The 26,102-nt window shown below is 33.2% G+C and overlaps 1 protein-coding gene and 1 long non-coding RNA gene across 2 annotated transcripts; one reads left to right on the top strand and one right to left on the bottom strand.

Annotated features, from left to right (window-relative positions):
* Positions 1-2,415: 2,415 nt before the first annotated feature.
* On the bottom strand, positions 2,416-3,570 carry LOC18606051 (C2H2 and C2HC zinc fingers superfamily protein). The gene is made up of 2 exons (XM_018117226.2): positions 2,726-3,570; positions 2,416-2,553 (listed from the first exon to the last, which is right to left on the bottom strand). The coding sequence occupies exon 1, from the start codon at positions 3,507-3,509 to the stop codon at positions 2,757-2,759; it is 753 nt and encodes a 250-aa protein (XP_017972715.2). The 5' UTR covers positions 3,510-3,570; the 3' UTR covers positions 2,416-2,553; positions 2,726-2,756.
* A 4,643-nt stretch (positions 3,571-8,213) lies between these two features.
* Positions 8,214-13,126, top strand: LOC18606052 (uncharacterized). Its single transcript, XR_001926925.2, has 2 exons — positions 8,214-8,690; positions 12,673-13,126. It is a non-coding gene; the product is annotated as an uncharacterized LOC18606052 (long non-coding RNA).
* The last annotated feature ends 12,976 nt before the right edge of the window (positions 13,127-26,102 follow it).

A 26,102-nucleotide genomic window follows, 5' to 3' on the forward strand; every position in this document is an offset into this window, starting at 1 on the left:
TATTTACACAATGAGGAGGTTAAGGGATTGGAATTTTAAAATACAATTTCTTTTTAGTGGTGGGGGTTGAGCTTACCTCTGATATGTGTGTGTGATGATTTCCTCTTGAGATTGGGGTTATCTGCTTGTGCACATCTTTTTTGGTTATCTGCAGGTTTTGTACATGCAGGGAGGCACCCTTTTTTGCTGCCTTCCCTTGTAGTGAATGAAACTTCAGCTGTTCAAACATATAACATTTCTCTTAAATAATAACTGTTAAGTCAAATTTGAACTTATATGATAAAATGTTTTTTCCCTTATTTTTATTTCTATCAAATGGACATGTAACAGTTCCTTGTGTATCCAAAAAAAAAAAAAAAGGGTACATGCTTGTAAGAATATCAATATAAATTTGTTTGTAAAATTGACAATTTTATCATTGGTTAGTTAGGTGAGATGATAAAGGTATTTGGTAATAATCTTAAAATTGGTTATAACTTAATGGATTAGGAAAGAACTATAAATTAGAAGAAAAATAACTTAATGGAATTTTAATATATTCTAAATGAAAAGTAGAAAATTGGCAAAATTATCAAGCTGATCCGCATTGTGTTCCTGGAATGCAATTATATTGATAGCAACTTTGAATTCTCAACTACACATATCTCATGTGGCAACATCGTGCAAAATATAACATTAAAAGGTGATGTTAGGTGGATTTAGTTGGTTATACAGGCATGTGGTTTCTTTTATGTTGTTTCTCGTTTTGCTAGCCTTCCTTCATCCCCCTTAAACTTCAATTTTCTTACAAATTAGTTTGGGCACGAAAATTTGGAGGTTGTGAGGTTTTATAGTTGGGACAATGTGTGTTTCTTTTTCTTATATAAATTTGCACAATAAAGGGATTCAAAATTAATGCGAGCTTTTGTTAATGCCAACTTCATTTTCATGATTCAACTTTGAGATCGTGAAATCGACATTATAATGATAGCTGCCACCTAGAGCGTACGGTGCATAAGTGGAGCAGGTACTTGGCTAGCTAGCTAATTTATTTTTAGTCATTAATTTTCTTGATGGGTTGACACTTGGCTCTAACGATGTGCATTGTTCGTTAATATTTGACTTCTTAAAATCTGCGAACACCCCAACTAGATTTCACTTTCGTCTCCTTGATCCTTGTGTGTCATTAATTACCATTTTTTTTAATGAGACAGAAATTTTATTAGAATTTCAAGAGAAATAGAGTTCAAAATATACTTAATGTATAAATTTGAAATTCTAAATTCTATATTTAGACTCGATATATATATATATATATATTTTATCTTCTAAGAAACACGAAAAATAATTATAAATAAAAAAAAAGATATTTAAACAAGTCACCTTCAACTGCCATAGTATACATAGTAAAAGTTGACTTCACACTAACACTATCGTCAAATCTGTATATAGGAAACAAGAGTAATTATTTGCAAACAACATATCAAAAGTTGAAACCACCTTTTTGTGTCTTCAAGTATTTATATTCATCTGAAATTCACAAATCCCAATGAGATAAAATTGATTGATTTTGGCTTTCTTTGCCCGAGTCAGTTTTGTGTGAATGGAATTTTCCATGGCCAAGCACTGTCTTGACCGCAAGTTTGGTCTGGACTTATTTCTGTGGTTTAAAATACACTTTCATTTGTTTTTCCTTTTACCCACATTTATTTTTCACAACCTCAATGGCAAACGCTGTTAAGCATTAAACCTTTCATAATTTTTTTTTCTTCTTTCACATATTTTCCTTTCTCTACTTGACAACCTACTTCATAAAGAGAAAAATATATATCACATCTTCACAGATTTTCCCTCCTACTCTCAAAAACAAGAAAGTATTGGCCCGCTTGATCAGCACCAGAAGGAGGGATAGTGAGCCAGGGGGTATGACTTATAAGGGGAAGAAGAACCCAAAAGAAAGAGAAAAAAAAAAAAAAAAAGGGAAAGAAAGTAAGGAAAATGGTACCAGATGATAATAATAATGAATTTATTCTGATGTGCTACGTGAAAACAATAATGAATTTATTCTTGAGGTAGACACCTGATGATGAGGAGGTATGATCAGCTTATAAACAAAAGGGTTGTTTTCCCTTCCCAAAAGCGCAATTAATGCATATAAATCATGGGACATGAACCCTTTATAGAATTTGCTTAAATGACCTTATCTGTCTTCCCTTGAGTGTTATCTATAAATGTTTCCTGTAAAAGTAGTAATTTTCCAAGTGACCAAATGCAGAGAGGAAATGGCATTTATGTAGTTTTATGTGAGCAAGAGGCTTGAATCTTGTAGCCTTAATAGAAATAATCCCCACGGAAATATATGCTCAGAGAGACACTGACTCACTCAGAAAAACCTGTAAGAGAAAATGACCCTGCACTGCAAACATTACCAGTCTATCACTCAATCAAACCCTAATCTTGTTTTCATTTATTCTTCTTAAAAATAAATCCTTCTCTTCCTTTGAATTTTTACATTTGAAACGGTGCTTTTCCATTTTCTTTTTTCCTTAGCTTTTCTTGCGCTCTCGATAGCACCTTCACACATAGTAAATGAAAAATCATATTTCAAGCATTGAAAAAACAAAAAAATCTCACACCAAGTTAATCAAAACTAGACTATCTAAAGAATTCATTGGCACTCTTCCTCAAACTGGCATATATAAATATATATATATATATATATAGGTAAAGATAATTGCACACTCACTCTCTTTGATTTTTCTTGTACTTTTCCCATTTTAGGATGTTGTTGGTCTATGCCCTAGTCGAAGCTCTAGATCAAGCTCTTCAATGGATGTTTCCTTGCAGTTGTTGCTGCTGCTGTTGCCAATGTTATTGATACAATTATCCGCCGACGTCTGTGTTGAAGGTTCAGCTTTGCTTGAGTAACAGAGGGAAGAAGAATTGTTGAGCCCTTGAGGCGTTACCGGAAAATTTAGAGATGGCGCTTCCATCAAGTTGTTAGAGGGATACGGTGAAATAGAGAGAAGAGTCGAAGGTGAATCGTTAGAGCATGCATTCATAGGCGGAGAAGTGAAAACCCCGTTAGGGTTAGGTAATTGGTAGAGGAGGCACAAGCCTCCATTTGTGCCGAATTCTTGAGTCGGGATTAAGAGGGTAGATGAGGAAGTAGTAGAAGAAGATGAGGTTGGATTGATTGCACCGCTGGGCTGCGTTTGGTGAAGCCTAGCCCTGTCACGGCGGTGCACATTCATGTGACCCCCAAGGGCTTGAGCTGACCGGAATTCCCTTCTGCAAAAAGTGCAAGTGTAAGACCTCGGCGGCCAAGTTGTGCCCATGATGTTGCCCGTATCCTCGGCAAAGGCCCTAACCTCCCACGAATCATCGTCTTCCTGTGGCTGGGCCTTAGGGTTCCACATCCACGAGGCAGCCGCTAAGCTAGGATTGGGCTGAAGTTGAATCTGGTTTTGTTGAGATTGAGCTAACTTTTGAAGTTGGTTCAATGAGAGAAGGCCAAGCTCAGCAGCCATGGTACTAGAAACATTTAAGATAGGTGATAGAGAGTTGATGAGGAATGAAATGGGGAAAATGGGTTAAATAAGGGGGATGGGCTAAAGAAGGATGGTAGAGACAAAATAAAACCCTAACACCGGGCATATCACCCAAATCTTGTAGCTAGCATTTGGACTTTTGCAACATTGACAATATAATAACTTGCCCACTCAAACTAGCTATCCTCTGTGCACACGGACAATGTCCTACTTCGGCTGCAACGCCATCTATTTACTGCTTCAAACACCTCATGCATTTTCTGCTCTTCGATTTAATATAAAATTAAAATTCATCTCAAATACAATGAAAATCACAAATGCTTATCGAAAAACCAAATATAAACTAAAATTAAAATGGTGGCATATAAAATTCTTCTTTTTTTACGACAAAAAAATTTCTCTTGATTAATAAATCATTAATACACGTACCATATATCTTGCCAAATACAGGTTAAATGCTTGAATCTGTACTACCCATATAAGGAATCAAATCTAAACTACCCATATAAAGAATCAAACACAATCTATCATTTTAAGAGCAATACAGTTGCTACATTTTGCAATTATATTCACTATAAATGAAATCTTTGATTGGCTGAGAAAAAAAATGTTACTATATTAGGAATATTTCCTATTATGTAACCCTATCCCAATGAAGTTTTTATACGAACAAAAATGAAGTTTATGTTTTGGATTAAGATGATTGAAAGTTATGATTGTGTAAATGAATTTGGATGACGGTCAGAATCTTGGAATTATTGTTACGTCTGTCAATCTACAAATGGTAGCAAAAGGGGTTGATTGGATTCCTCCAAACGAGGATGAGTCGAAAGACAATGCTGATGGTTTTGGCAAGAGGCGAATCGAGTCTGGCGGGTTGTGAAGGGGTGTTTAGAGATTTAAATGGCTCGGTATTTGAAATTTTCTTTGTCCCTATGAGAATACAAGATTCTAATTTCACAAAATTAATGGTTATTGAAGTTGGTTTGCAGGTCTTTAGTTCTTCATCATGGGTTGGAAGCAAGTCAGTCAATGTTGAACCATACTAGAAAGTATGGGTGTTCAGGGAGCAATAAAAATCGTATGATAAATGATATGTTTTTAATGAGATTGATAATTTAAAAAAAATTTATTGGTGATGTTATTTTTGTTTATATATATATTTTAAAAAAACTAATGTTTCTGTAGATTCTCATATTAAATTTGGGGTTGATAAGGCAGAAATGTTTTACTTATGCTGATAGTTTGATATTGAAATTTGATATTTTTTTTTGTAGGTTGTTAAGTTGGAAGTTGATTTTTGGGTGTTTCAATTATCTAAGGGTTAAGTGTTTGACAATTTTTGTGTCAAGATTTTTATTTGATATTAACAAAAAAAAAATTCTATTTAAATTAGAAAAAAAATCGAAAAAAGGAAAAATCGATGACAAGTAAAATATTGTTATTTAGTGCTTCCGACTGAATGGAAGTTAATTGAGATGGCATCATCACAATATACAAGAGATTGGTAATGCTAGTGAAGTTTCTTGCATTTGGCTTCTAGCATAACCGATGCTATGCTATTGTCGTATTTTTTTTCCCATTTACTTTGTGATGTGACTAGTTCCACCATATATGCCCAAACAACCAAAGTGTGAAGAAGCATAGGATTATATGTATAATCAACATTCTTTTTCTCCACTTGATTGTCTTGTTCCGTGGACATGTTTTACATGCTTCATTTAGTTCCAAATTTCTACACTAAAATTTGGACAAAAAACTTTTCCGGACCTTTTTTCTGATAAAGAGGTGAAAATCACATATGAAAATATATCTTCTCTTCACCTCCCAAAAGTTTTGTTTTATTCTTATTTATCAAATTCATTTCTAGTGAGCTGTTTAGTTTTCCCTATTGAGTGGATGTTAGTATAGGGATGAAAATGGCATTGGATAAGATACAGGATTTTGCCCACCTTATTATTATTATTATTATTATTATTTCAATACTCACTCAAACCTTGACAAGATAGATGATTTTAGTCCACAACATCCTCCCAGTACTATTCCTATTTTTATTTTTTATTTTAACACTTTTTATGAATTATATATATATATATATATATATATATATATATATATATATATATATGTATTGATAGTCGATATAAAGGAGATTATACTGATTCAAGTCTTTAACCTAACTTAATATTAATAGATAGAAGGCTTATTTCAACGTTAATTTTGTATATTAATAATATGACACTGTTAGATTTAATTGTCTTTTAACTTTTTAGTAAAGGAAAACACTTACATAAAGTTCTTGATCATGTCACATTCACAAGACTTCCAACAATTGAAATAAATTTAACATTTTATTCTTTTATTTTAATTCGACTTGACAATATTTCTCATAATTCAACATTAACCATTACATAATATTTATTTTATATAAATATATATCATTGATTGTTGATTTTCAATTCCTAATAATTTTTTTTATTTATTCCCAAATTGAAAACCTAATAACTTCATTGAAAAAATTTACCCAATTTGGTTTTCTGTAATTTGAAGATAATGAACTTGTCTGAGTTGTGTATTAGAAAGCAATTCAAAACAATTAATCTTTTGTAGTGTTAGTTTGTCTAATTCCATTTCCCTATTTTATATGTATTCCCTTTCAACGGCGTACGGAATTTAAAACATTAAAATTATCAAAGTATTAATTTCCAATCAAAATGTGCCCTGACCATCCCACTCTCTCTCAACTTGGATGTGGACTGTCAATATTATACATTAAACACCAAAGTATATCTGAATTCTCTATCTTGTTGGTTTCTTCCCGTTGCACTAGCATAAATTCCCCTCCTACTAAGAAAACTTTTTTTTTTTCTATAAACAAATCTAACATAAAAGCAAGATATTTAATGATTTTCCGAAGTTACTCGCAAGTGATTATTTTTATTTTGTTTTTATGTAAATTAATATCAATATGTCAGGAAGCAGAAGTAGCCAGAAGCAACTTGATGATCATGGGGAGAAATGGTCTCCTTTCTGACATAGCTGTTTTCGCCTTTCGATTTGAACAAGAAAACACTAATCTTACTTTGTCTTCCATTGTTTGCATCGTCCTGTTTTCTTGCCGTCAAATACCAACAGGGGGGGAACTCTTCCTAGTCATAACCCGTAACAGACTTCCCTGTCCCCATGCTTCGTAATTAATATATCTTTTAATTTCTTCTCTTTGTTGCCGTATCCTACTACAGATTGGAAGTTGACTTTTAAGCAGTTTTAATTGTGATCAATTAATTAAACCCTTTCTGTTTAACTACTTAATTATGTTTGATTTTCTTAGTGAGTAACGAGGTTTACTTAGGGACAGCCTTTTAGTGATATGTCCCGCATCCATGACCGGATTAATCTTGCTCTTATCGTTGGGAAGGATATTCTTCATGATTGGTTTTGCAATTCCCGTTTGCTTTCATTTCTTATGCATGGTTTCCATTAAGACAAAGATAAGAAGCCACGAAGAAAAAGATAAAAAGAAGGAAAGTTTGCAGAAAATGTAGTCAGTTCATCAAGTTGCTGTGTGTACAGCTATCCTATATCATTTAGTAATACAATTAATTTGTCCTCTTGTATCTATCAAGACCGGTGAAGTTTTAGTATTGATGCTTAGCAAATTTTAAACAACATATGCTTTAAGGAGTATATATTGCACATCAAAGAATTTGATCGAGGAATATAACTAAATTCATAATATTTAATTGACAAAGACTCTAGGCTCTTATCTCTTTGCATACTTGAATAATAATTTTATTTATTTTTATTAATAAAATTAGAAATATTATATATATATATATACATATATATATATATGTACACACGCAAAAATTTAGAAAAGTAAATATGATACAAACTTAACATTTTATATGTTCGTACTTCTTACTGCATAGAGTAAGTTGAGAATTAATGTCAGAACAGCAAGTCCAAATTTTTGAACTACTCATCCATGGCTACACGAAAAGCTGCTTTTTCATTACGTCTTAGATGAACTTATTTTGTGGCTGCAAGAAAACTTTGTAAGGTAGAATAATATATAATAAAAAAGACAAAGGGGACGAAGTATATACATAGTATCTCAAAATATTGGGGATTGCCGGTAAGGCATCTTTTCTCTTCTCGAGTAACAGAAAAAATGGAGTTGATGTGTCAAAATCCTATGGCATGCCCACTGACGCAATCTGGTTAAATTCCAAACAATTTTTTTTTCTAGTTGGCTTCGTACCTCTGATCGGTTAGCATTGGGAAGAGATCGAGTCATTACCCCGTAGGTCATAGCTCATTCTACAGACTCCCAAACTAGTATAAATTTGGATCAGATTGGTGTTGAAACCCAGTTATACAAGCCCAGTACCTGATGCCTAAATATACAAATTAGGCCCATCATCATGTTGTGGATCCTATCTGTTGCAAAATAAAACGTGAAAGAACTGGATGAATTCTATTAGAGTGTAATAATTCTGATTCAATGTGACAGGTAGCGGGTTGGATGCAATGAACAGTTGCATTGAGATTACAGTTTGGCCCTTGCTTGATCCAAAAGTAACGCCAAACCAACCACAGCGAGTTGGATTTGGTCCATGTGGATGCGGATGTGACAATGAACCGCTGAGATTGAGGTAGAAAACAACGGTAGATTTTGGCTACGGGTCAAGCTAGGTTGAGTTTAGTTGGTCTCCAGTTCAGCTGCAAGGCTACAGCAAATCTACTCAATGCTGGTTTGGGATTCGGATGCGTCACTGCCTAGTTCCCAGATTTTGTTCTAGAAAAAGAAAAAAGAAGGCATGAAAAAAAATGAAAAACAATAAAAAAAAAGAAACAAAAATGATTATATGGAGACTCACAAATATTTCAAGTACGAATGTGTCCTTGTAGATTCTGTACTGTGAACTGAAAGTACGGGAAAGTCTCTCCCCTCAGTTCTGTTCAGTTGCTGAGCTGAACCTTTCTGAGTCAAAAACTAGAACTCTAATGAGAGATCTTTGCCTCCATTCAGACAACAGCAAAACAAACCCACCCTTTATTTGTCTCTTATTGTTCCTTGATGATTTTGTTCGCTAGCCAGACGCTGCCTGATGGCTCTCTTGTCTTTGCAGCCAAATAACCCAAAGCGCATGAAAGGTCAGTGCTTCCATCCTTCACTTTCTTTCTATTTGTTTTTTTCTAGACCCTGTTTTATTGGTTGTAGAGAATGATTTTAGCAATATTATGATCGTTATGGTTTCCTTTTTGTTGAGCTCTTGAATCTCTTAAACTTTTGTGGATAGTGCAACCTTGTGAGGTGAAAATATGAGAAGCCTCGATCATTTTTTTTTTAATCTTTTTTTGAGATTCTTAGATGATATATGAGATGTTGTTGATTCAAGCCTTTCTACAAGATCATCGTTTAATGTTACATTACCTCTAAATTTGGTGGGTTCTTGTGCAAATTTAGAAAGATGCCTTTAATTGCTATTTCATTTGTAGAAATCCGAATGTCAGTTTCCCTGCTAGAGTATTGCAGAGTTTAGGGTGTGATCTATTTTCTTGTTTTAGAGTTAAACTGATGGTTTTTTTTCCCCCTTCTTATATGAGAAAGGAGGAAATTTAATTAATTGAAAACTGACAATGATGGCAAATGGAGTAGAATTTTTAATTTACTGGTGGAGTCCTTTAGTGTCACTCATTGCTGAAAGTGTAATCTGTAAAGAAGTTTCTCAAAGCAATGACTGATTAGTAGGAGTTGGAAGTGTTCATTGTTGATATTGATATATTGAACTGGTGCTGTCAATTGTTTGAAAGAGGGACAATTACCATGGCTTGCATCAAGCTTGTCATATGCTTATTTATTCCAGTGGAGTTGTGAATTTTTGTTCATTATCATGATAAAAAAGTCACCTTGAATGGCACGAGGGAGGAGAGATAGAAAAGATGCTTCTCTATGCAACTAGCAACAGCAATATACATATATATATATATATATTTTGCACTCCTCATATCTCATTTTATCTGACTATAACTTGTTATGTTTTTAGCAGTTTGGGCATAAGTAATCCTGGTTCGAATATAGAGGCTGATACATGAGAATTTTGTCTAATTACCAATTATTAGAAATTAATGACATCACTTGTTTATCTGACACTATCCCCAAGATTGCTAGGTGTGTTGTGGAAACTTACAATCAAACTATAGATGGGTTTTGGGAAATGATGGACTTGTAGATTGTTTTGAATTTCTAACTTATGGTTTATATCCATTTTTAAGAGATCTAATATTTGGGTATCCAACATACGCATTGCAAGATGAGCTTGTTAGAATTTCTTAGATATCCCTGCTCTCTTTCAGTAAATTTGTTAGTCAGTTTTCCTTGGTATCCCAAGAAAAGGAGGGAAGAGAAGAGGCAAAGTAGTGTTTTCCCCATTGAGGGGAACATGATATTACGTATATTTTCATCTATTAGTCTGTTTTATAAGTTTAAAGGTTTTAGATATAGGCGACGAGCCATCGTCAGAGAAATCATGCGTGAGAAAATGGAAAGAAGATTGAGAAATGTGGAAATTCCTTTAATGAACTTTAAGATTATGTTTGAGCTAGCCTACAAGTTCAGGTAAAATGGTGTGAACTGTAAAGTCTTAATTACCAAGATGCATTGGTCATATAAATGTGGATACCTTAATCGGTTTTAGTTTTCGAAATCATAGTCTGTCTGAAAGTTTTTTGGTAGTTATACACCCATATGGAGGCACTTATTAGATGAAAAAAAAAAGACTTAGTTTTTGAAGTGCCAAGTTGAATACAAGGAATGTGCCTATTTTTCATATTTCATTCCTTTTTAACATTGTGCAAGTGCATCTTTTGTCTTTGGTAATTGTCCAGTTTATCTTCAAGTGCTTTCTGAGATTGTAGAAATTTGTGAAGGACTTCCAGCAGGATAGTTTTAAAGGGTTGGGATTTGGCTTGCACTTTAGCTTGTAAAGTGTATTTCTTGCCATTTGCCAATGACTTACTGGAGTTTATTGTTGGTTGTTTTACAATTTAGGGCGTTTGAATTCTGTAGTTGATAGGGTTTGGAGAGTGTGAATTTGGTGTTACTCTGAAGGTGTTAAGTCAGCTTCAACCTGTCTACGCTCAATGATCAAATATCTATTTGCATCTATTTGTGGTAATGTGTTTAATAAATTACAGAGATTTTTCTGGAAGTATGCATTAGGGTGGATCCGAAGTCGATATGAAACAGCAGGTGGGAAGGGATGGTGCTAAAAAAAAGTAGTGGAAAGAGAATTAGTTGTGGTTCATGTCTTAATGTGCATGGTACTATTGAAATTTACAGTTTCATAAGCTTATTTCCAGGTAGATGCCCAGATTTTCTTCTTTATCTCTAATAACTTCCTTATTATGGTCTTTTTCTGTTTTATTCTTTCTTTTTAATTACTTGGACCCTCAACTATCTTCTAAATTGTTACTAGAACCAAAACCTCTGGGATAAAACAAGATAACTAACCCATATAAGATTAGTATTTTCTCTTTAATGCCTTCTCATTCCTAAGTTTGCATAATTTACAGTTATAATACTAGCTTTTGGAGATTCCATGCTGTTCTAGTGTCATAACAAGCCTGTTAAGATATTTATTAATGAATCTATTTTCAAGGGGAAGCCATCTTTCATGAATTTCATGAACGTTTGATATCGCATTGTTCTTGGTTTACCCTAGTGCTCTACAATCTATTTCATTCTGCTATATCTAAGGTTTCTTTGGGTAGCATCAGATTTCCTCAGATGTGCATATTTTATTGCAGTTTTAGCACTTTCTAGAAATCAAGCCTCTGTGTGATTGGTGTTTTTGCTTTTTCGCTATTTGTCTTTGATATTTTTTCCTATTTCTAACTTTTTGCTTGTAATTCATTTTTTGCAAAAATATAAAAATAAAAAGTGAAAGTATTAGCTAAATGTAAATTTAAAAACAAATAATTAGTCGGGGGAATTTCAATGTAAGAAGTTTTTTTTTCAAGCAGCTAGCTATAGCGCCTATCGTACAGAAGTTAAATTTTAAGCACCAATATTGCAGAAAATTTCCTCTCTAATATTAATGTTACTGGAGGTGCCCAATGATTTCAATATAGGGCTTTAAAGATCTTGAATGCATCTTCATTTTCCTTGGTTTCTGGGGCTTCCATCCAACTTTGTCAATAACTCAATGTTTTAATGAAATTATTAGAACTTCAGGAAACACAAGAACCTCGTACTAACTATTTGGAGGGCAGCTAAAAATCGGTTATCATTTCCCTATGTGCGCTTTGAAAATGCTCAGTAAGAGCAATTCGAGTCTCTATGAGGATGGAAGAGTCATGGACTCTGAATTATCATTTAGCTGGCCAGGAAGGCTTCAGCTTTGATGGTCCATTGTAAGCCACGAACCAGTACATACATTTGGGCTTTTTAAGGTGAAGTTGTCCCTATCTGACTGACAGTGGACCAAATCCGCAACCAGACCAAGTCCTCGAACTTCGTTCTAGAGAACCGAACAAGCCATGCAAAACCTAAATACACTGAAATGTTAACCAACCGCAAAGTCTGATGTAGCACAGATGTATGTATCTGGTATGGCATTGAACATTGTGTATGAGTTACTTGTAGCAAATTTCGTAGATAAAATTGTGGTGTATCGCATGATCAAGATCGTTTTTGCCGCTAAAAGCAATGTGAAACTTTCTCGGGCAATAAAGAAAGAATAGTTGATGATGGTTCAACCCAGGATTTCAGTTACAACCCTCTGATCTTGGTAGCCTGGTAGATGGACCAAAAACAATTTGTTTTGAAAAAGCTGCTAGCACATTGGGCTGAGTGCATGACATTGAGGGGAAATGTTGGTCAAAACGAATGTCATGAAGAAGAATTACTGTCCAAAGAGTCGGGTACAGAAGTTAGGAATGAATGGATTGAAAGAGCAGATGATATTAGCTCACAATCATAGCTGATACTTGTTGCATACTTGCATTTATTTCATAGTCATTTTTGTTGATTAATTATTTGTCATGCTGATGCATATTCAACCTAGCTTCCTCATATGATCCGGCCCGCACTCAATTCGTTTATCTTATCTCTATTTTGTTCACCTCTGTCAAGGCATCCTCAGCTTGTAAACCTTAGCATATAGCAAGTCAATCTTTCTTAGTGGCAGACCTCTCTCTCTCTCGCTTCGCATATGTTGGCACACGAGGAGCAGCCCTGGTTGACCTGAGGGAATTAACATGGGTAATGCTCAATGAGCCTTGTGTTTGGAGTCCATAACAAGTTTGAGGGCGTTGGCACCGGCCACCCACCAACTGTGCCAGCAATACTGAGAGATGGAGAATCAATGCGTAGTGAGGAAAAGAGCGCTTCTTACGGCTCGTCATTCTCCACCCACTCTTGGCACCATGTACCCCAGCTTGCATTTGCATATGCTTTCCGCTCCTCAAAAGGAGGCCTCTTATTTGGACTCTTTTGGCTCCATTAACTATGCTTTCTTTTGCTTTACCTCCATTTCCCTATTATTATATTCTCTTAATTAATATATAATCTTTCTGGTTAAGACTTTTGTAGTCGTCTTTATTTGAGTTTAATATTGGGAAACGGTTCCTGTTCCATTCATGAAAAGTCTTAATTATCTCTTGGAAGAAACCCAATTGAATAAAGCTTCGAGGGGTTCATATTAAAAAAATTAACAGAAAAGCTATGGAAATGGTGTCGTCATTATCAGTGGCACAATATTCGCCCTCTCTCTCCATTGATCTTTCTTTTGTAGCTAAGGACATGTTTTATTGAGATTAATGATGGGTTTTGATCAATTCTTAAAAGTTATACAGCAATGGAAATGCTTTTCTTCAAGAGGCCGGGGGTCTGGACCGAGGTGCTTCTGTTTCTGTCTACCTGGCTAATCCCAGCCAAGTGATTTCTATCCCTGACTGGTGCTTCTTTTACCTTTCATAGTTACTGCCTCTGCACTACTATACGATTTTCCATCCTAAACCCAAACTGTAAACCTCAGACGACAAGGAAATTGGTTATTGGAAGCATCTTATTTGCATTAGTCCACAAACAGATGAGATTCAAACCAAAGCATAAAGATAGAATCCTATTTATGGACTTAATCATGGTAATTGGCGTAAGAGGAAAGAAGACGAGATTATAAAAATCTTCTATCTTTGGACGTCTCCTGAGGAATTTTTTACATAATTTTAAGTCAGGTATTTAAATTTATATGATCAAAAAAAAATTTAAAATTTTAAATTACTAATAGAAACAAACGGTGAAAAGGATATAAAATGAGACATTAAATTGTCGCATTGGATTAATATTTTTATTTATTGAAATGTAACTATCTTCCAGAGGTTGAGGAAACACTAGAAGATAGATTTGATCAGTGCATCGTTCACACCGGAGAGGTCATTTAATTGCAATTATGGTCCTAATAAATTGCTAAAATTAGGATTTAATTATCAGAAAGTGCAAAATGGATCCTGAAGCAGAGGGGACCCCAGCAGATCTGAAATGTCAGAGCTGCAAAAAACTGGTTGTCACGTGGGAGCGTGGAAGGAATAAGGCCCCCCGAAACCCAAAACGCACATGGGATCGCTTTGATGTTTGGGCCTCTTCATTGACACGTGCTCAAGAGGGTCACGTGGCAAACTTTGAGTGATGACTTTTGGACCTTTTCATGACTCCTAATATTTTATATGCTCCGATCCTCCATTGTAATTGCCTCCCCATCTTCCTATCTTTGATCTAAATTGATTTTTCTCTTAATTTTCTTGGTCAATAAATGATGGTTAACCATTTCAAGCTTTTCTTAGTGCCATTATATAACCCATGATGTTCAGATTTTAGTCTTTTTATATATTATTTCATATGTATTGTAATAATGACTCGTTATTTGTCAAAAATTAAATAAAACATTCGATTGTCAAATTATTTATAAATTTATTATTTATTATATTTATTTCATTTGCTTGTTATCCAACAATCCAACTATTTGAGCAAAATGATATTGTTACTCATTTTAGGAAAACAAAAATTGTTGGGCAGATTGTCGAGTGGACGGGATTGTAGTTTTATTAGTTTGCCTTTGATCATTTCTAAGATTTTACGGATCCTCTTGGTAGCGTGAGGGAAATAAGGGAGTATTTAATTGCATTCATGTCAAATCGAAGGCCACTTTCGACACCATGCATCCACCTATTAGTAGGGAATTAAAGGGAGAATTTCAAGGAAAGAGAACAAATTAAAGGGATCTGTATAATCTTTTAATATAAATTCATGAAGTGCCGAACTCAAAAGCACAAAAGTTGAATAATTCTTGAAAAGATAATATTTAACAAATTAATTTTGTTTTAATAGTTATCATATGCAATCATCATCAATAGTAGGCTGACTTGAATAAGAGATGGAAAACAATCACATAACCAAACTTCTTTAATTTTATTTGTTTGTTTTCTTTATAGATGGGCAAACTACTTAATTTAAGAAAAGTTATCCATTTTCTTCAACCTTCTTGCCTTAAATTTAGGAAAACAAATCATTACTATGAACTTTGCTACTTGATAAATTTAACATTATCAGGTTGTTGTGGCCTTGTGGGCATATCTTTACGACATCATTATTGATTATGTTATTTACTCGAGTTTGATTACTCTAATTAATTTCATCTGATCTTGTAATCACTTGGTGTTAAGGCTGTCCAAAGAAATGATAATGGCAAATGTGTTTTGCAGCAGATAAACTTTGATATGTCTAGATATTTCTCAAAAATAATAAACTAGGGATGTTCTCGTGCCAAATATGAGGACGGAAATTAAAGTGGTAGGGGGTAAAAATTCTTACTAGAAACAAACCGAATTTGATTAATTTCTATATCCATTTGGATAAACACGAGCTTAAGCTATGGGTAATTGTGCAAAGCTGACCTAAAAGCGAGGGTAATAGCTTGAAGAAGTGCATAGGCGTATCCTGCATTCTAAGGGAAAACATGCATTGAAGCAAGCAATGTTTGCTTTGATACACAAAAGCTGCTGCATCCGTGAAGAGATAAACAGTAAGCTCATCATGCGCCAAGTCCAAATAAAAGCACTCATTTCTCTATTCCAACCCCCTCAACCGCAACATCACATTTGCTGTGTCTCTTAGTTAGGACCCTGATAAAATTATGTCTTCTTAACAAGCTGACAGGCAGTTTTTTATGGGGGGAACGTTTGTCAATAAAAGGAAAGGTTTCTTAAGATTAAATTCTCTGTATCATTCTTATTTAATTACATGCTATATATTTAGCATGTTTTAAGAATGTGGCAAAACATTGGACGAGGAGACAATGGTTGATTTAAGTTATTAATTTCCTTAATTCCACAGCTAAAAAAATTAAATTAAATTGCCTTGATTTCTTGACCATATCTTAAATACAAGTTTTTCTTTCGTTGTACGAACAGATAACCAGACGTTTTTAAAAGTAATGCAAGTGGACAAGATAGAGCCCACCCCAGTCCACGCAAAATGATAATAAAACGACAATGAAGTCTTAATCATCCACGTGGTTCCCTCATGCTCATAGTGTTGCACCCATGATTTTTTTTTTCACCTTTTTAACTTTTCCTTTTTGATTAATAAACATTTTAAACACCATGGAATCTATGGGCTAATGGGTTTGTTTATGCAGATTATTTTATTAAATGTAGGGCCTTTTTTGAAAGCTACAAAGGAATTAATATTAAACTATGATTGATTGAATAATAGATATGCTGTTTTACAAGTTGGCTTTAGTGAAGCATTTTTCAAAAAGATGGTTTGGATGGGTTATTGTGTTTTGTCAAAATGATGCTGATGATGTGTTTAATTTCAAGTCTTTCAAAAGCAATACAGCTAATATGATTTACAATGGGAATTGTTTGCTCAGACAGATTAAAGCTATAGTTTCCCCTTTTGGCTTGATCCTTGCTGGCCTTGCAATCTTGGTATCATATGGCCTCCAAATTCCATAACATAATCAGTTTTTACTACTCCAGATTTCTGAATATGAATGTGTGTTTTGATAGAAAAAACAGTAAGCAATTTTCCATTTCACTGTATAATGATAGAAAACACTGTCATATCATGATGGTTAATGCCTCCCAATTGACCCAAAGAAGGAGAGTCATAAAAGAGACGACAGATTCCAATAGTATAATTTTGCCACAACTTGGGAAATGTGGAGAATTCTCTTAGGAGTTTTTTGTGACTGATCAATAATTATAAGTTGGAAAAGTTGTAGGAAATTCTAGTACCTAAATGAGATCTTGGATTTCTGTTAAGGTCTTAGGTACTTTTAAGTTCAATCAAAATGAAATGACCCTATCAAAATTTAAGGATTTAACTAAAGTTACATAACTTTTCTGTGTCATATAAAGTGCAAAAGTAGATGATAAGAGTCCATGGTTGTTAAGAATGTAATTGAGTTATATATATATATATTTATCCAGTCCATGCTTCCTAAAAAATGTCTTCCACTTGCTTGCTGGTTAAGCATTTGGAAAAAGAAAAGCAGTATCATAGTTTGATGAAATAGCAAGCTTCATAGATGATTGTGTAGGTGGTCAGTTGTAACACCCTCTATGATGTAAAAGAAATGGAACCCATGAATTGACATCAAAGGCTCTTCCATAGAAATGTGATGCAGAGAGAGGAAAATCCAAGTAGAAATTCCCTCACCCCCCAAATTATATATGAAACAATGGGAGGAAAAGCATATGCAACATCACTAAAATTGACCTTATTCACACGTTTTATTTTGTTAATAAGATGGGGAAAATAAAAAACATATAAACATATATATGAAGATTAACACCCCCCCCCCCCTCTCTCTCTCTCTCTCTCTGTTTATCCTAATCTATATACTGTACAAACTCCAAATCAAATATATGTATACATGTGGACCTTACATTCATCAAGCAACATGATTTCCCCCCAGAAACATCCCATGCCATGTGATAGAGCCAAAAATGAAATGAAGAAGAAATTAAACAAGATAAATTTAAATATACTATAGGAACCAAAAAAATATCAGGATAAATGAAAATAATCAATCGTTTCAAATCATAGTGTAAAATCAGAATTGGAGCGATTTACTGACAAATCATTGTATCTTTTGTTATTTGTACTCTAGAGTCCAAGACACTATCATTGATACCTTTTACTTATATTTAATCACTTCTCACTAATTAAATGTCCTAAGTCAAAAAAAAATTTATATTATTAAAAAAAATCTTAGTATTCTACAATATCTAGTGAAGATTTACTGAGATCCAACATTGTTTGCTGAAAAATCAAATTGCTTATTTATAATGATAAGGATCACATCCTTCATTTTCAGTGTGATAATATTTCATAAAACAACCTTTTTGGAAACCCAGGACATAGTTTAATATTTGACCTCAAAATTGTAATAATTAAAGATCTGTTATGTTCTTTTGTTCAAAATTAATATATACTAAAACCAAATGAGGCTGTTCCCTTGTATGGTAGAGTCTTTATTTATTTCATATGTATAATATTCTTTTTTGGTGAAAGAGAGAATTATTAAACTAACATATATAGTAATTATATTAATTGAATTTAACTTATAATAAGAAAAAGAGAATGTTACTTTGTAGTAGAAAGATCCAATAGGGTCTGCAGATTTTTTTTTAATTTTCTAATATATATTATACTTTCTCTTTACAAACCTTAAGGAAGGACGTGCTCATCGTATAATGATTGGACAAGAAAATTTATCCGAGGATTAGGCTTTTTCATTTATATATCCCAATCTTTCCTAATCAAAATAATAAAAAAAATATATTAAAAATCAGAGAAAGTAGCTAGTATTTTTTTAATCCTTGAAACTCCACCACTAATCAATACCTAAGGAAACAGTTCTTCAACATTTCATTATATCTTTCTGTTTGATCTTAAGCAAAATAAATAAACATGTTGAAACTGTTCACTTTGTTAAGTCTTGATTATTTAAATGAAGGTAGTTAAATTTTGAAATCAGTGATTAAAAGATTCATTCACACTTTGTGCTTTTTTGTGAACCATAAAGACCAAAAACCTCACGACCGTCGAAGATTGTCATCATAATTAAGAAGAAGAAGAAGAAGCAAAAAATTTTCCATGTGAATTGCATACATTAATTAAGCTGATATTTGGTAACAAGGTTGTGTGATCATGGATTATTAAATTAATCAAGTTGAATTAAAGAAACAAAAACTAGCGGGACCTCGGATTTAAGCATAGATTAGGGAAGTTAATTACTCGTTTCAAGTCCGAAGACGCAGTCTAATTGGCTGACGTAGATGTTTTCATTGAGATTACCTAAAAGATATTGTTAATTTTTTTTATTTCAAAAGATGACAAATTAGCGCACGAACTTAAACTCCATGCCAGCACTTACTTGGAAGAATCATACGAAGCCTAGTGGTCTCAATTATTTGAGGTGGTCAATTTGGGACGAAGACAACTATGATTGATCTTTCCATAGTCACATCTCGCAGCCCAAAGTTTACCATCTTAAAATGAAAAGAGAATCAAGATTCCCCAGTAAATGTCAAAATTAATGTTGTTCTTTGACCTATTGTAGTAGCCCCAAGCGATGCACATCAGATTATTTTTTTGTCTTGATTATACCTATTCGTAGGATTACAAATTGAATGCATTGATTTCCTTGTGATGAAATTATGAAAAGCAACAAAGGAGAGCTTGTCAGTCATAGGAGGCCTTAGGCTTTCAGAGAGAAGAGTTTGATCCCTCCTATTGACCAAAATTTGGATTCACTTGGAATTCAAGCTTGAAGTAATTGACTAAAAATTGCATTTAATGTCGTGGTTCGATAACAAGAAATTCATAATCTATGGCACATCGTTTTATTATGAGTTACAAAAGCATGTTTTGGACAAGTAGGAGTTATTTCAAACCAAAAGAATAGCCAGCTATCGTACTATCCAATATCTAATCCAAGTTTAATAGAAAGAACTACAAGTTGCAGGTTCAGTGGAATAGTCCAAGAGACGAACAAGAATGCTGGGAAACCCCCCATGCAACGCAAGAGCAGCTCACGGCATCTCTCACGGGCTACAGCCCGTGAATATAGGAAGATGTCCATCGTATTTTTCAGAGCCTAGCCAATGGTATTTCGTTGACACTTTTTGGCCTTTGGTGTTGTGTTGTTTTGAGAAAGAGAAAGAAGAGGGAGGAAAAAAAGCCAAAAGGACTTGGCTTGGTTCCTTGATTTGACCCGATCCGTCCTTGGAAGATCCACCAACTCTGCTTCCCAAATCCCTCAATGTCTCCATCACATGTCAAAAAACCTCTCTTTCCTCACCTTGTTTCTTTTGAAGGTTCTTTAGCCCTCTCGTGGGTTTGGCTTTTGTGATTCAAAAAGTCATACTACACGCACTCGCCCAACCTCTGAGACTACAGATTTTAGGGTGAAGGAGAAGTTTGATGTGGAGACTAATCAGGAACTGAAGCTCAGCTCTGCTCTGCTCTGGGGACCGAGAATTCGGGGGGCGGGAGAAGAGGAAAGGAGAGGAGAGGGTGCACTTTTCTAGGATTCGAAAGGATAAGGTTCTTGCTATGCCTTTTTCTTTCTTGCCAAAGCAACCTAGGTAGAAAGAAATTACTTGCTACCTGCTCAGGACAGGAATATCAGACTTGTCAATGACATTTATTAATTTCTTCCACGCACTCATTACTCGCGTGTCCATCAATCCTCCTCTATACTCCAAACCACCACCACAGCTTTTATTTTTGTTTTCCTAATTACAGGGGTAACCTTAATTTTGTCCGATTAAAGAAATTATATTTTAATCTTATATTTTGATTAACGTAATAAAAAGGGTTTTTTTAAGGTAGTAAACATTATTCCTTGACAATAATCTGCTGTTTAAATAGTTTTATGAATATTGTAATAAACCAACGCTTGTTACTAGTATAAATTATGAAAAAATTGGTATATTTTTTCTTTGGTTTTTGGGTTTTGTTACTATAAATGCGAGTGACAATTTAATGGTAGAAAGAGTGGTGCAGAAAGGGCCAGCAGCAAGCAAGCAAGGTGATCAAATGGTGGGGCAGGTGATTGCAGGGCTATTGGCTTTCGTTTCTTACAGTCCCCCCGGAATTCAAGGGGAAGAAAAAATTTTTTTGAAAGAAAGAGAGAGCAATTCCCGATGAAAGTGACAGCTGCCTCGTGGCCGACAGCTATACGGTGGCCTTTCCCTGCGTTTTGACTTGGGACACCGGCCGCACGTGATCTCCCCTTGAACAAACCTTACACTGTGCAACTTGTTCCCACCCCTCACACACTCTCCAGACTCCACCCAGGAAGAGAGAGAAGGTGGCGATCAGTTTTTACTCATGAAGACAAAGACAGCTAGCCCCAGCTTTAAACCACCTAACTCGCTTTCCTGGGCCTCTCCTCTCTTCCTGTTACTAGGTAGCTTCCTTGGTCTTTGGCCACTGCCCACTGACCACTGACCACCCCGACTGATCGAATTACATGCCCTGTTGCTGTGCATTGTGATCACAAAATCTCTCATTCCTGAACCCGTCCTTCACCTCTCTCTTTACCTGTCCCTCAAATCTCCTCATTGGTTTTTGCAAACATCTTAAACCCCCCATATAATTTTATATTTCTCAATGATCATATTTTTACTTACTAAATTAAGTTTTTACAACAGTATTGAAATTAGGGTCACCTTACAAATTTTGACCATTGAAATCAATTTAGGTACACAATTTGTAACCAAACCCAAATCGGGACGTCAAGTCCAATGTGCCACTTGCACTTTGAAAGTGTTAATCTTACAATTGGTGCATCTTAGAATTTTTTAAATTTGGTGGTCCTCCTTGTTTATTTGTTTAGAAGGGAAATGTTGCCAAGTCTTAATTAAGCGATTAATTTATTCCAAGGGAGAAACCCTAGCCTTTCAAATTTGCATAGACTTTGGACTTTTATTTAACTATAAAAACAGTTTGAAACTATTGCTTTCTTTCTTTCTTTCTTTCTTTTACGCTCTGGATTCTATCGGTTGGAAACAGCTTAAAGAATGGGCATGGTTTCTTTCCCCAGTTCACAACCTCGTACCACTGTTTTCCACTACAATTTAAGCTTTGTCCGAGGAACTCTGTGGCCTGTACCTCACGACTATTAACTACCACACATAGTCTGTGTTTTTTTTTTATTTTTTATTTTTCATTACAAGAATGGAAAAAAAATATATACCCCATGCATGAGAAGAAATACTAGCAGATTTTTTAAAATAATTAATCAGATTATTCTATTAATATAAATAAATTTTGTATCTAATGTAACTTAGTATAATTAAAAAAATTGTTAATTTGATAAAAATAAAATGAAATTATATACAAATTTTTTATCATGTTGAAAAACAATTTTGTTTAGATTACATAATAATAAATAATTTTTTATCAATTTTTGTAGTATTTCAATCTCAGAATTTAAATTCAAAACCTTTAAATTAAAATCTCAAACTGGGTTGAAAAATTTTGGCAGATATTTAAATTTAAGTCTCAAGCACTCTACTCTTGTTAAAAAAAGAGAAAGAAATCACATTCAATAATTGATTTCCCATGTTCATGTGTGACCCCGGTCAACTAATTTGAAGATGGATAACGATGAACTTCAACCAATAATCAAAGCCCAATTTTTTCAGCTTTGGCAGGTGAGTATAATTTCCAACAAAATGACAAGATCTTCCATTGAAATACAAGTACAAAAGTCTATGGCTTCCTACACCACATATCTTATCCCCAGTTATTTTTTGTCTTTATTTTTTTGGGAGGGCCAATCTTAGCCTTGGGTTAAGTTAGCCTGACATGTTGCTATTTGCAAGTCAAATAAATTTTAAATTGGCAAACCCCCCTCCCCAAATTCACCTACTTTAGAACTATACCTTTGAATAAATTAAACACTCTTCATTTACTGGTCAATCTTGGTGTCTTATTGAATCATCATAATTAAAGGTATTCAAATCAAATTACAGTCCAGTAAGATAATGAACTTATTGTTAAACGGACACATCTTTCCATTAAATAATTTTCATATTTTAGAAATGAGTTTATAATTCTCTTATAATTAATTTGCGTGTGTATATATAGATATAAAATAAATATAAAATAATCATTTCAAGAACATTTAAAAGGACTGTACAAAATTACTCTATAAAGAAATAGTACGACGAGGTATATAAACCCTAGAGTCTGCGTCGAGGTTACGTGGATCCAAGAGTTGGATTTGACGTTAGTGATTCGTGTGCCAAAACCTTGTTCTCTTTCTTTTTTTCTTTCCTGGGGTCCTTTGAAAGTACTAAGAAACAACTGTAACAAGCAAGAAACCTTCACCGGCTACCTTTACTCTCCTTTGATCTCAATCTGATCGTAACGCGCCTTAAGTAGGGGTTCTTCCCAGAAATCCCAATTCCTTTTAATTTAGTGTCCTATAATAACAAAATGTTAAACCAAGGTTGTTGCCATACATTTATTTAAGTTTACATTTATTCTAACTTCTTGTTTTCCCACCAATAACTGTAGACAAATATTTCTTTATACAATCTTGTATCTTTTAATTGTTAAAAGGAAAATAACAAAAGTGTCTTGAGATTGTTTTATATCAATCAAAAAAAAAATTGGGTGGAAATTAATTTTTTATACCCTATGTATAATTAATTAAGTTAAAAAAATAAATTATTACATTAAAATATCATTTATCTCAAAAATATTTTACCCTTCTTATGTAAAAATTCAAATATGAAATTTTCAAAGAGGTTTGAACACGGAAGGACTACTCATATTTTCATAATTTCTTTGATAGTGGATATGAGGGTTATGATGATCTTTGAAAGGAATATGGTTTTGTGAACATTGAACAAGTAGGAAGAAGAAAAAAATTGTTCACCTATCAACTTTAGTCTCTCCTAGAAGTGTGCATGAGCAACTTTATTGTAGTAGCATTTTTTTATTTCTTATGTTAGATATATATATTGTTGTAATGCTGGCTTAACTAATTAATTAATTAATCTTTCAACAACAACAATGGTAATTAAACAATCAATTCATTAGTACAAAGTATGTTTGGGAGGATAAATATATATATATATATATATATATATATATATATATGTTTCAGTTATTTAAGAACTCATTTTTAGTCTAGAACTTTTTGAGACTAAGAAATCGACAATGATTGTTTTCATGTATAAATTGCTGCTAACATAATAAAAAATTCTAAAAAAATAAATAGTATAAACGACAATAATTTTTTTATTTATTTTAACTCTTGATGATGGGCGTGATGGTACGGACATACACCTTAAACCCCACTGCCTATTCTCTTGCTCCCTCTTTTTCCCAACCCAATATTATAAAAAAGACAGAACTCTTTCCAAATTTAAGATAGATATTGATAAAAGTAAACAAAAATGTCTAGAGATATCTCTGAATCAACAGAAACAATTTGAAAACGGGAAAAGCAGAAAGAAAGGTTAATGGTATTATATATAATATATATTACTATCATTACAACAAATTTGATTTAAGATTATACATTTTTAAAATATGCAATTAAAATATTTTTAGTAATACTTTTTGTATATTTTTTACAAAATTTTTATAAATTTAATTACATTATATGAATTTTTAACAGCATTATAAATAAAATATAATTATAAAAATAACTTACATTAATAAAGATTGTACTCTTGATATTACTACTAAATTAATGTGAACAAAGTGTAACTACAATTTAAAATAGCTACGATTTTTAAAATTTTACAAAATAAAATGATATGTCATCCAAAAAAATATAATTAAAGTCAAATTAGAATTTATTTTAGTGGACGTTAATCATATACAAACAAAACATAAGGGGAAAATTTTTGTCAAGCATCCTAGCTAGCAAGCTTATACTCTTGGTTTAAAAAATGGGTAGATAGAGAAATCCTTAGTGGGCTTTTGGCAGTGGCCTAGCTAATAAGTACATATTTTTCATGAAGAGAAAAAGAAATAGTTAAAAAGCTTTGCAAAGGCCAAATTAATTACCATTATTCTACTCAAAGAAAGAAAAAATTGCCACCTAAAGTAGTTTAAGAAGAGACTTTTGTCAAATAAAGGGAATTAATTTAGTCAAATATGTACATTGGTAAATTTCAACGCCTCCAAATGACCTCGTGGTTTGAATGGGAATATGAACACTTTCTTTTATTTTAGATAAAATATATAAAAGATATGTACTTTGCTTCAAACCAAGAAAATTTCTTTCTTTTCTTTCTTTGTTGATTGACTTGTACATGTTTCCCATATGGAGTTAGGTAAGTGTGGTCTAGTGAAATTTAGTAACTCATGCAAGAAAATAAAAAATCCCTATGTTGGGAGCCTTTTAGACTTTTACACGCTTGCAAATGCCGCCTTCTTTGCTTTGCAGCTTTGCCTCTTGAACACCAAAAGCAAATTTTCCAAACAAAATTGCTCACTCTTCCCATTGGACACATGATTGCTGTGGAAGCTGATCAATGTAATTTGTTGGAGACCATATGCTAATGCAACCAATTAAATGCATACATTTTGTTTTATTCTAGCTTTACCCTTTTAAAACTATGGAAGCTTTTTTTCTTTTCTTATCCAATGGTTCAACTATGGAATGAAGTAACCCTTAAATATTGGCTTTCTGATTTTGTTAAATTATTCTTATTATAGCACCATTCTTATATAGAAGCTAAATCATGTTGTGTATAAATTATATAAAAAAACCATTTATAATTATAAATTTTACATTATAAACAAAATATCTTACAAATTAATTACTTTATTTGACTCATAAGTCACTTGAATCAAAAACTAATTATAACTTGACTTATATAGTTATCAACTATGACCAGTCCCACATCAAAAAAGAAGGTCCTTTCTCTTCTTCTCATTTTTTTTTATATATATAACAACAAGATACAGTTTGTTATTAGCAAGTTAACAAGTTGCAAAGCCAACAAACAAAATAATCGAAAGTGGTTTACCATTTATGAATGTGATATAATATATAATAATGTTCATTGACTTATATATATACATATATATATATATATATTTGTTTCCTAATAATTAAAATTTTTTTTCTGTGGTGCTATATATATACAAAGGGAAAATGATACACCAAATTTAACTCATGTCTTCCTATGTTGTATTAAGATTGGCAATCTATAAACGTCAAATATTTAATTTATTGAGCAACTTATACTGAATAACTAAGGGTCTTATCAATTGCACAATTATTTAAGTAAAGCATTTAATTAAATTTGTAGTTTAATTATGTTATATATGCATTCTTGAACAGGTGGTCAGGTATCCAATGTAGACCAGAGATTTAAATAATCTTTGTTAATAAACATTAATCGATTCTATAATTTCAAATTAAAAGAAAAAAAAAACAAAGAGATCAATGGATCAGGCGTCTCTGCAAATGGTTCTTTGGCTTTATGGAATATATAAGCCACGCCCATGAT

The sequence above is a fragment of the Theobroma cacao genome, chromosome 3 (genome assembly GCF_053813885.1).
Source record: "Theobroma cacao isolate CCN51 chromosome 3, ASM5381388v1, whole genome shotgun sequence".
Lineage (NCBI taxonomy): Eukaryota > Viridiplantae > Streptophyta > Magnoliopsida > Malvales > Malvaceae > Theobroma > Theobroma cacao.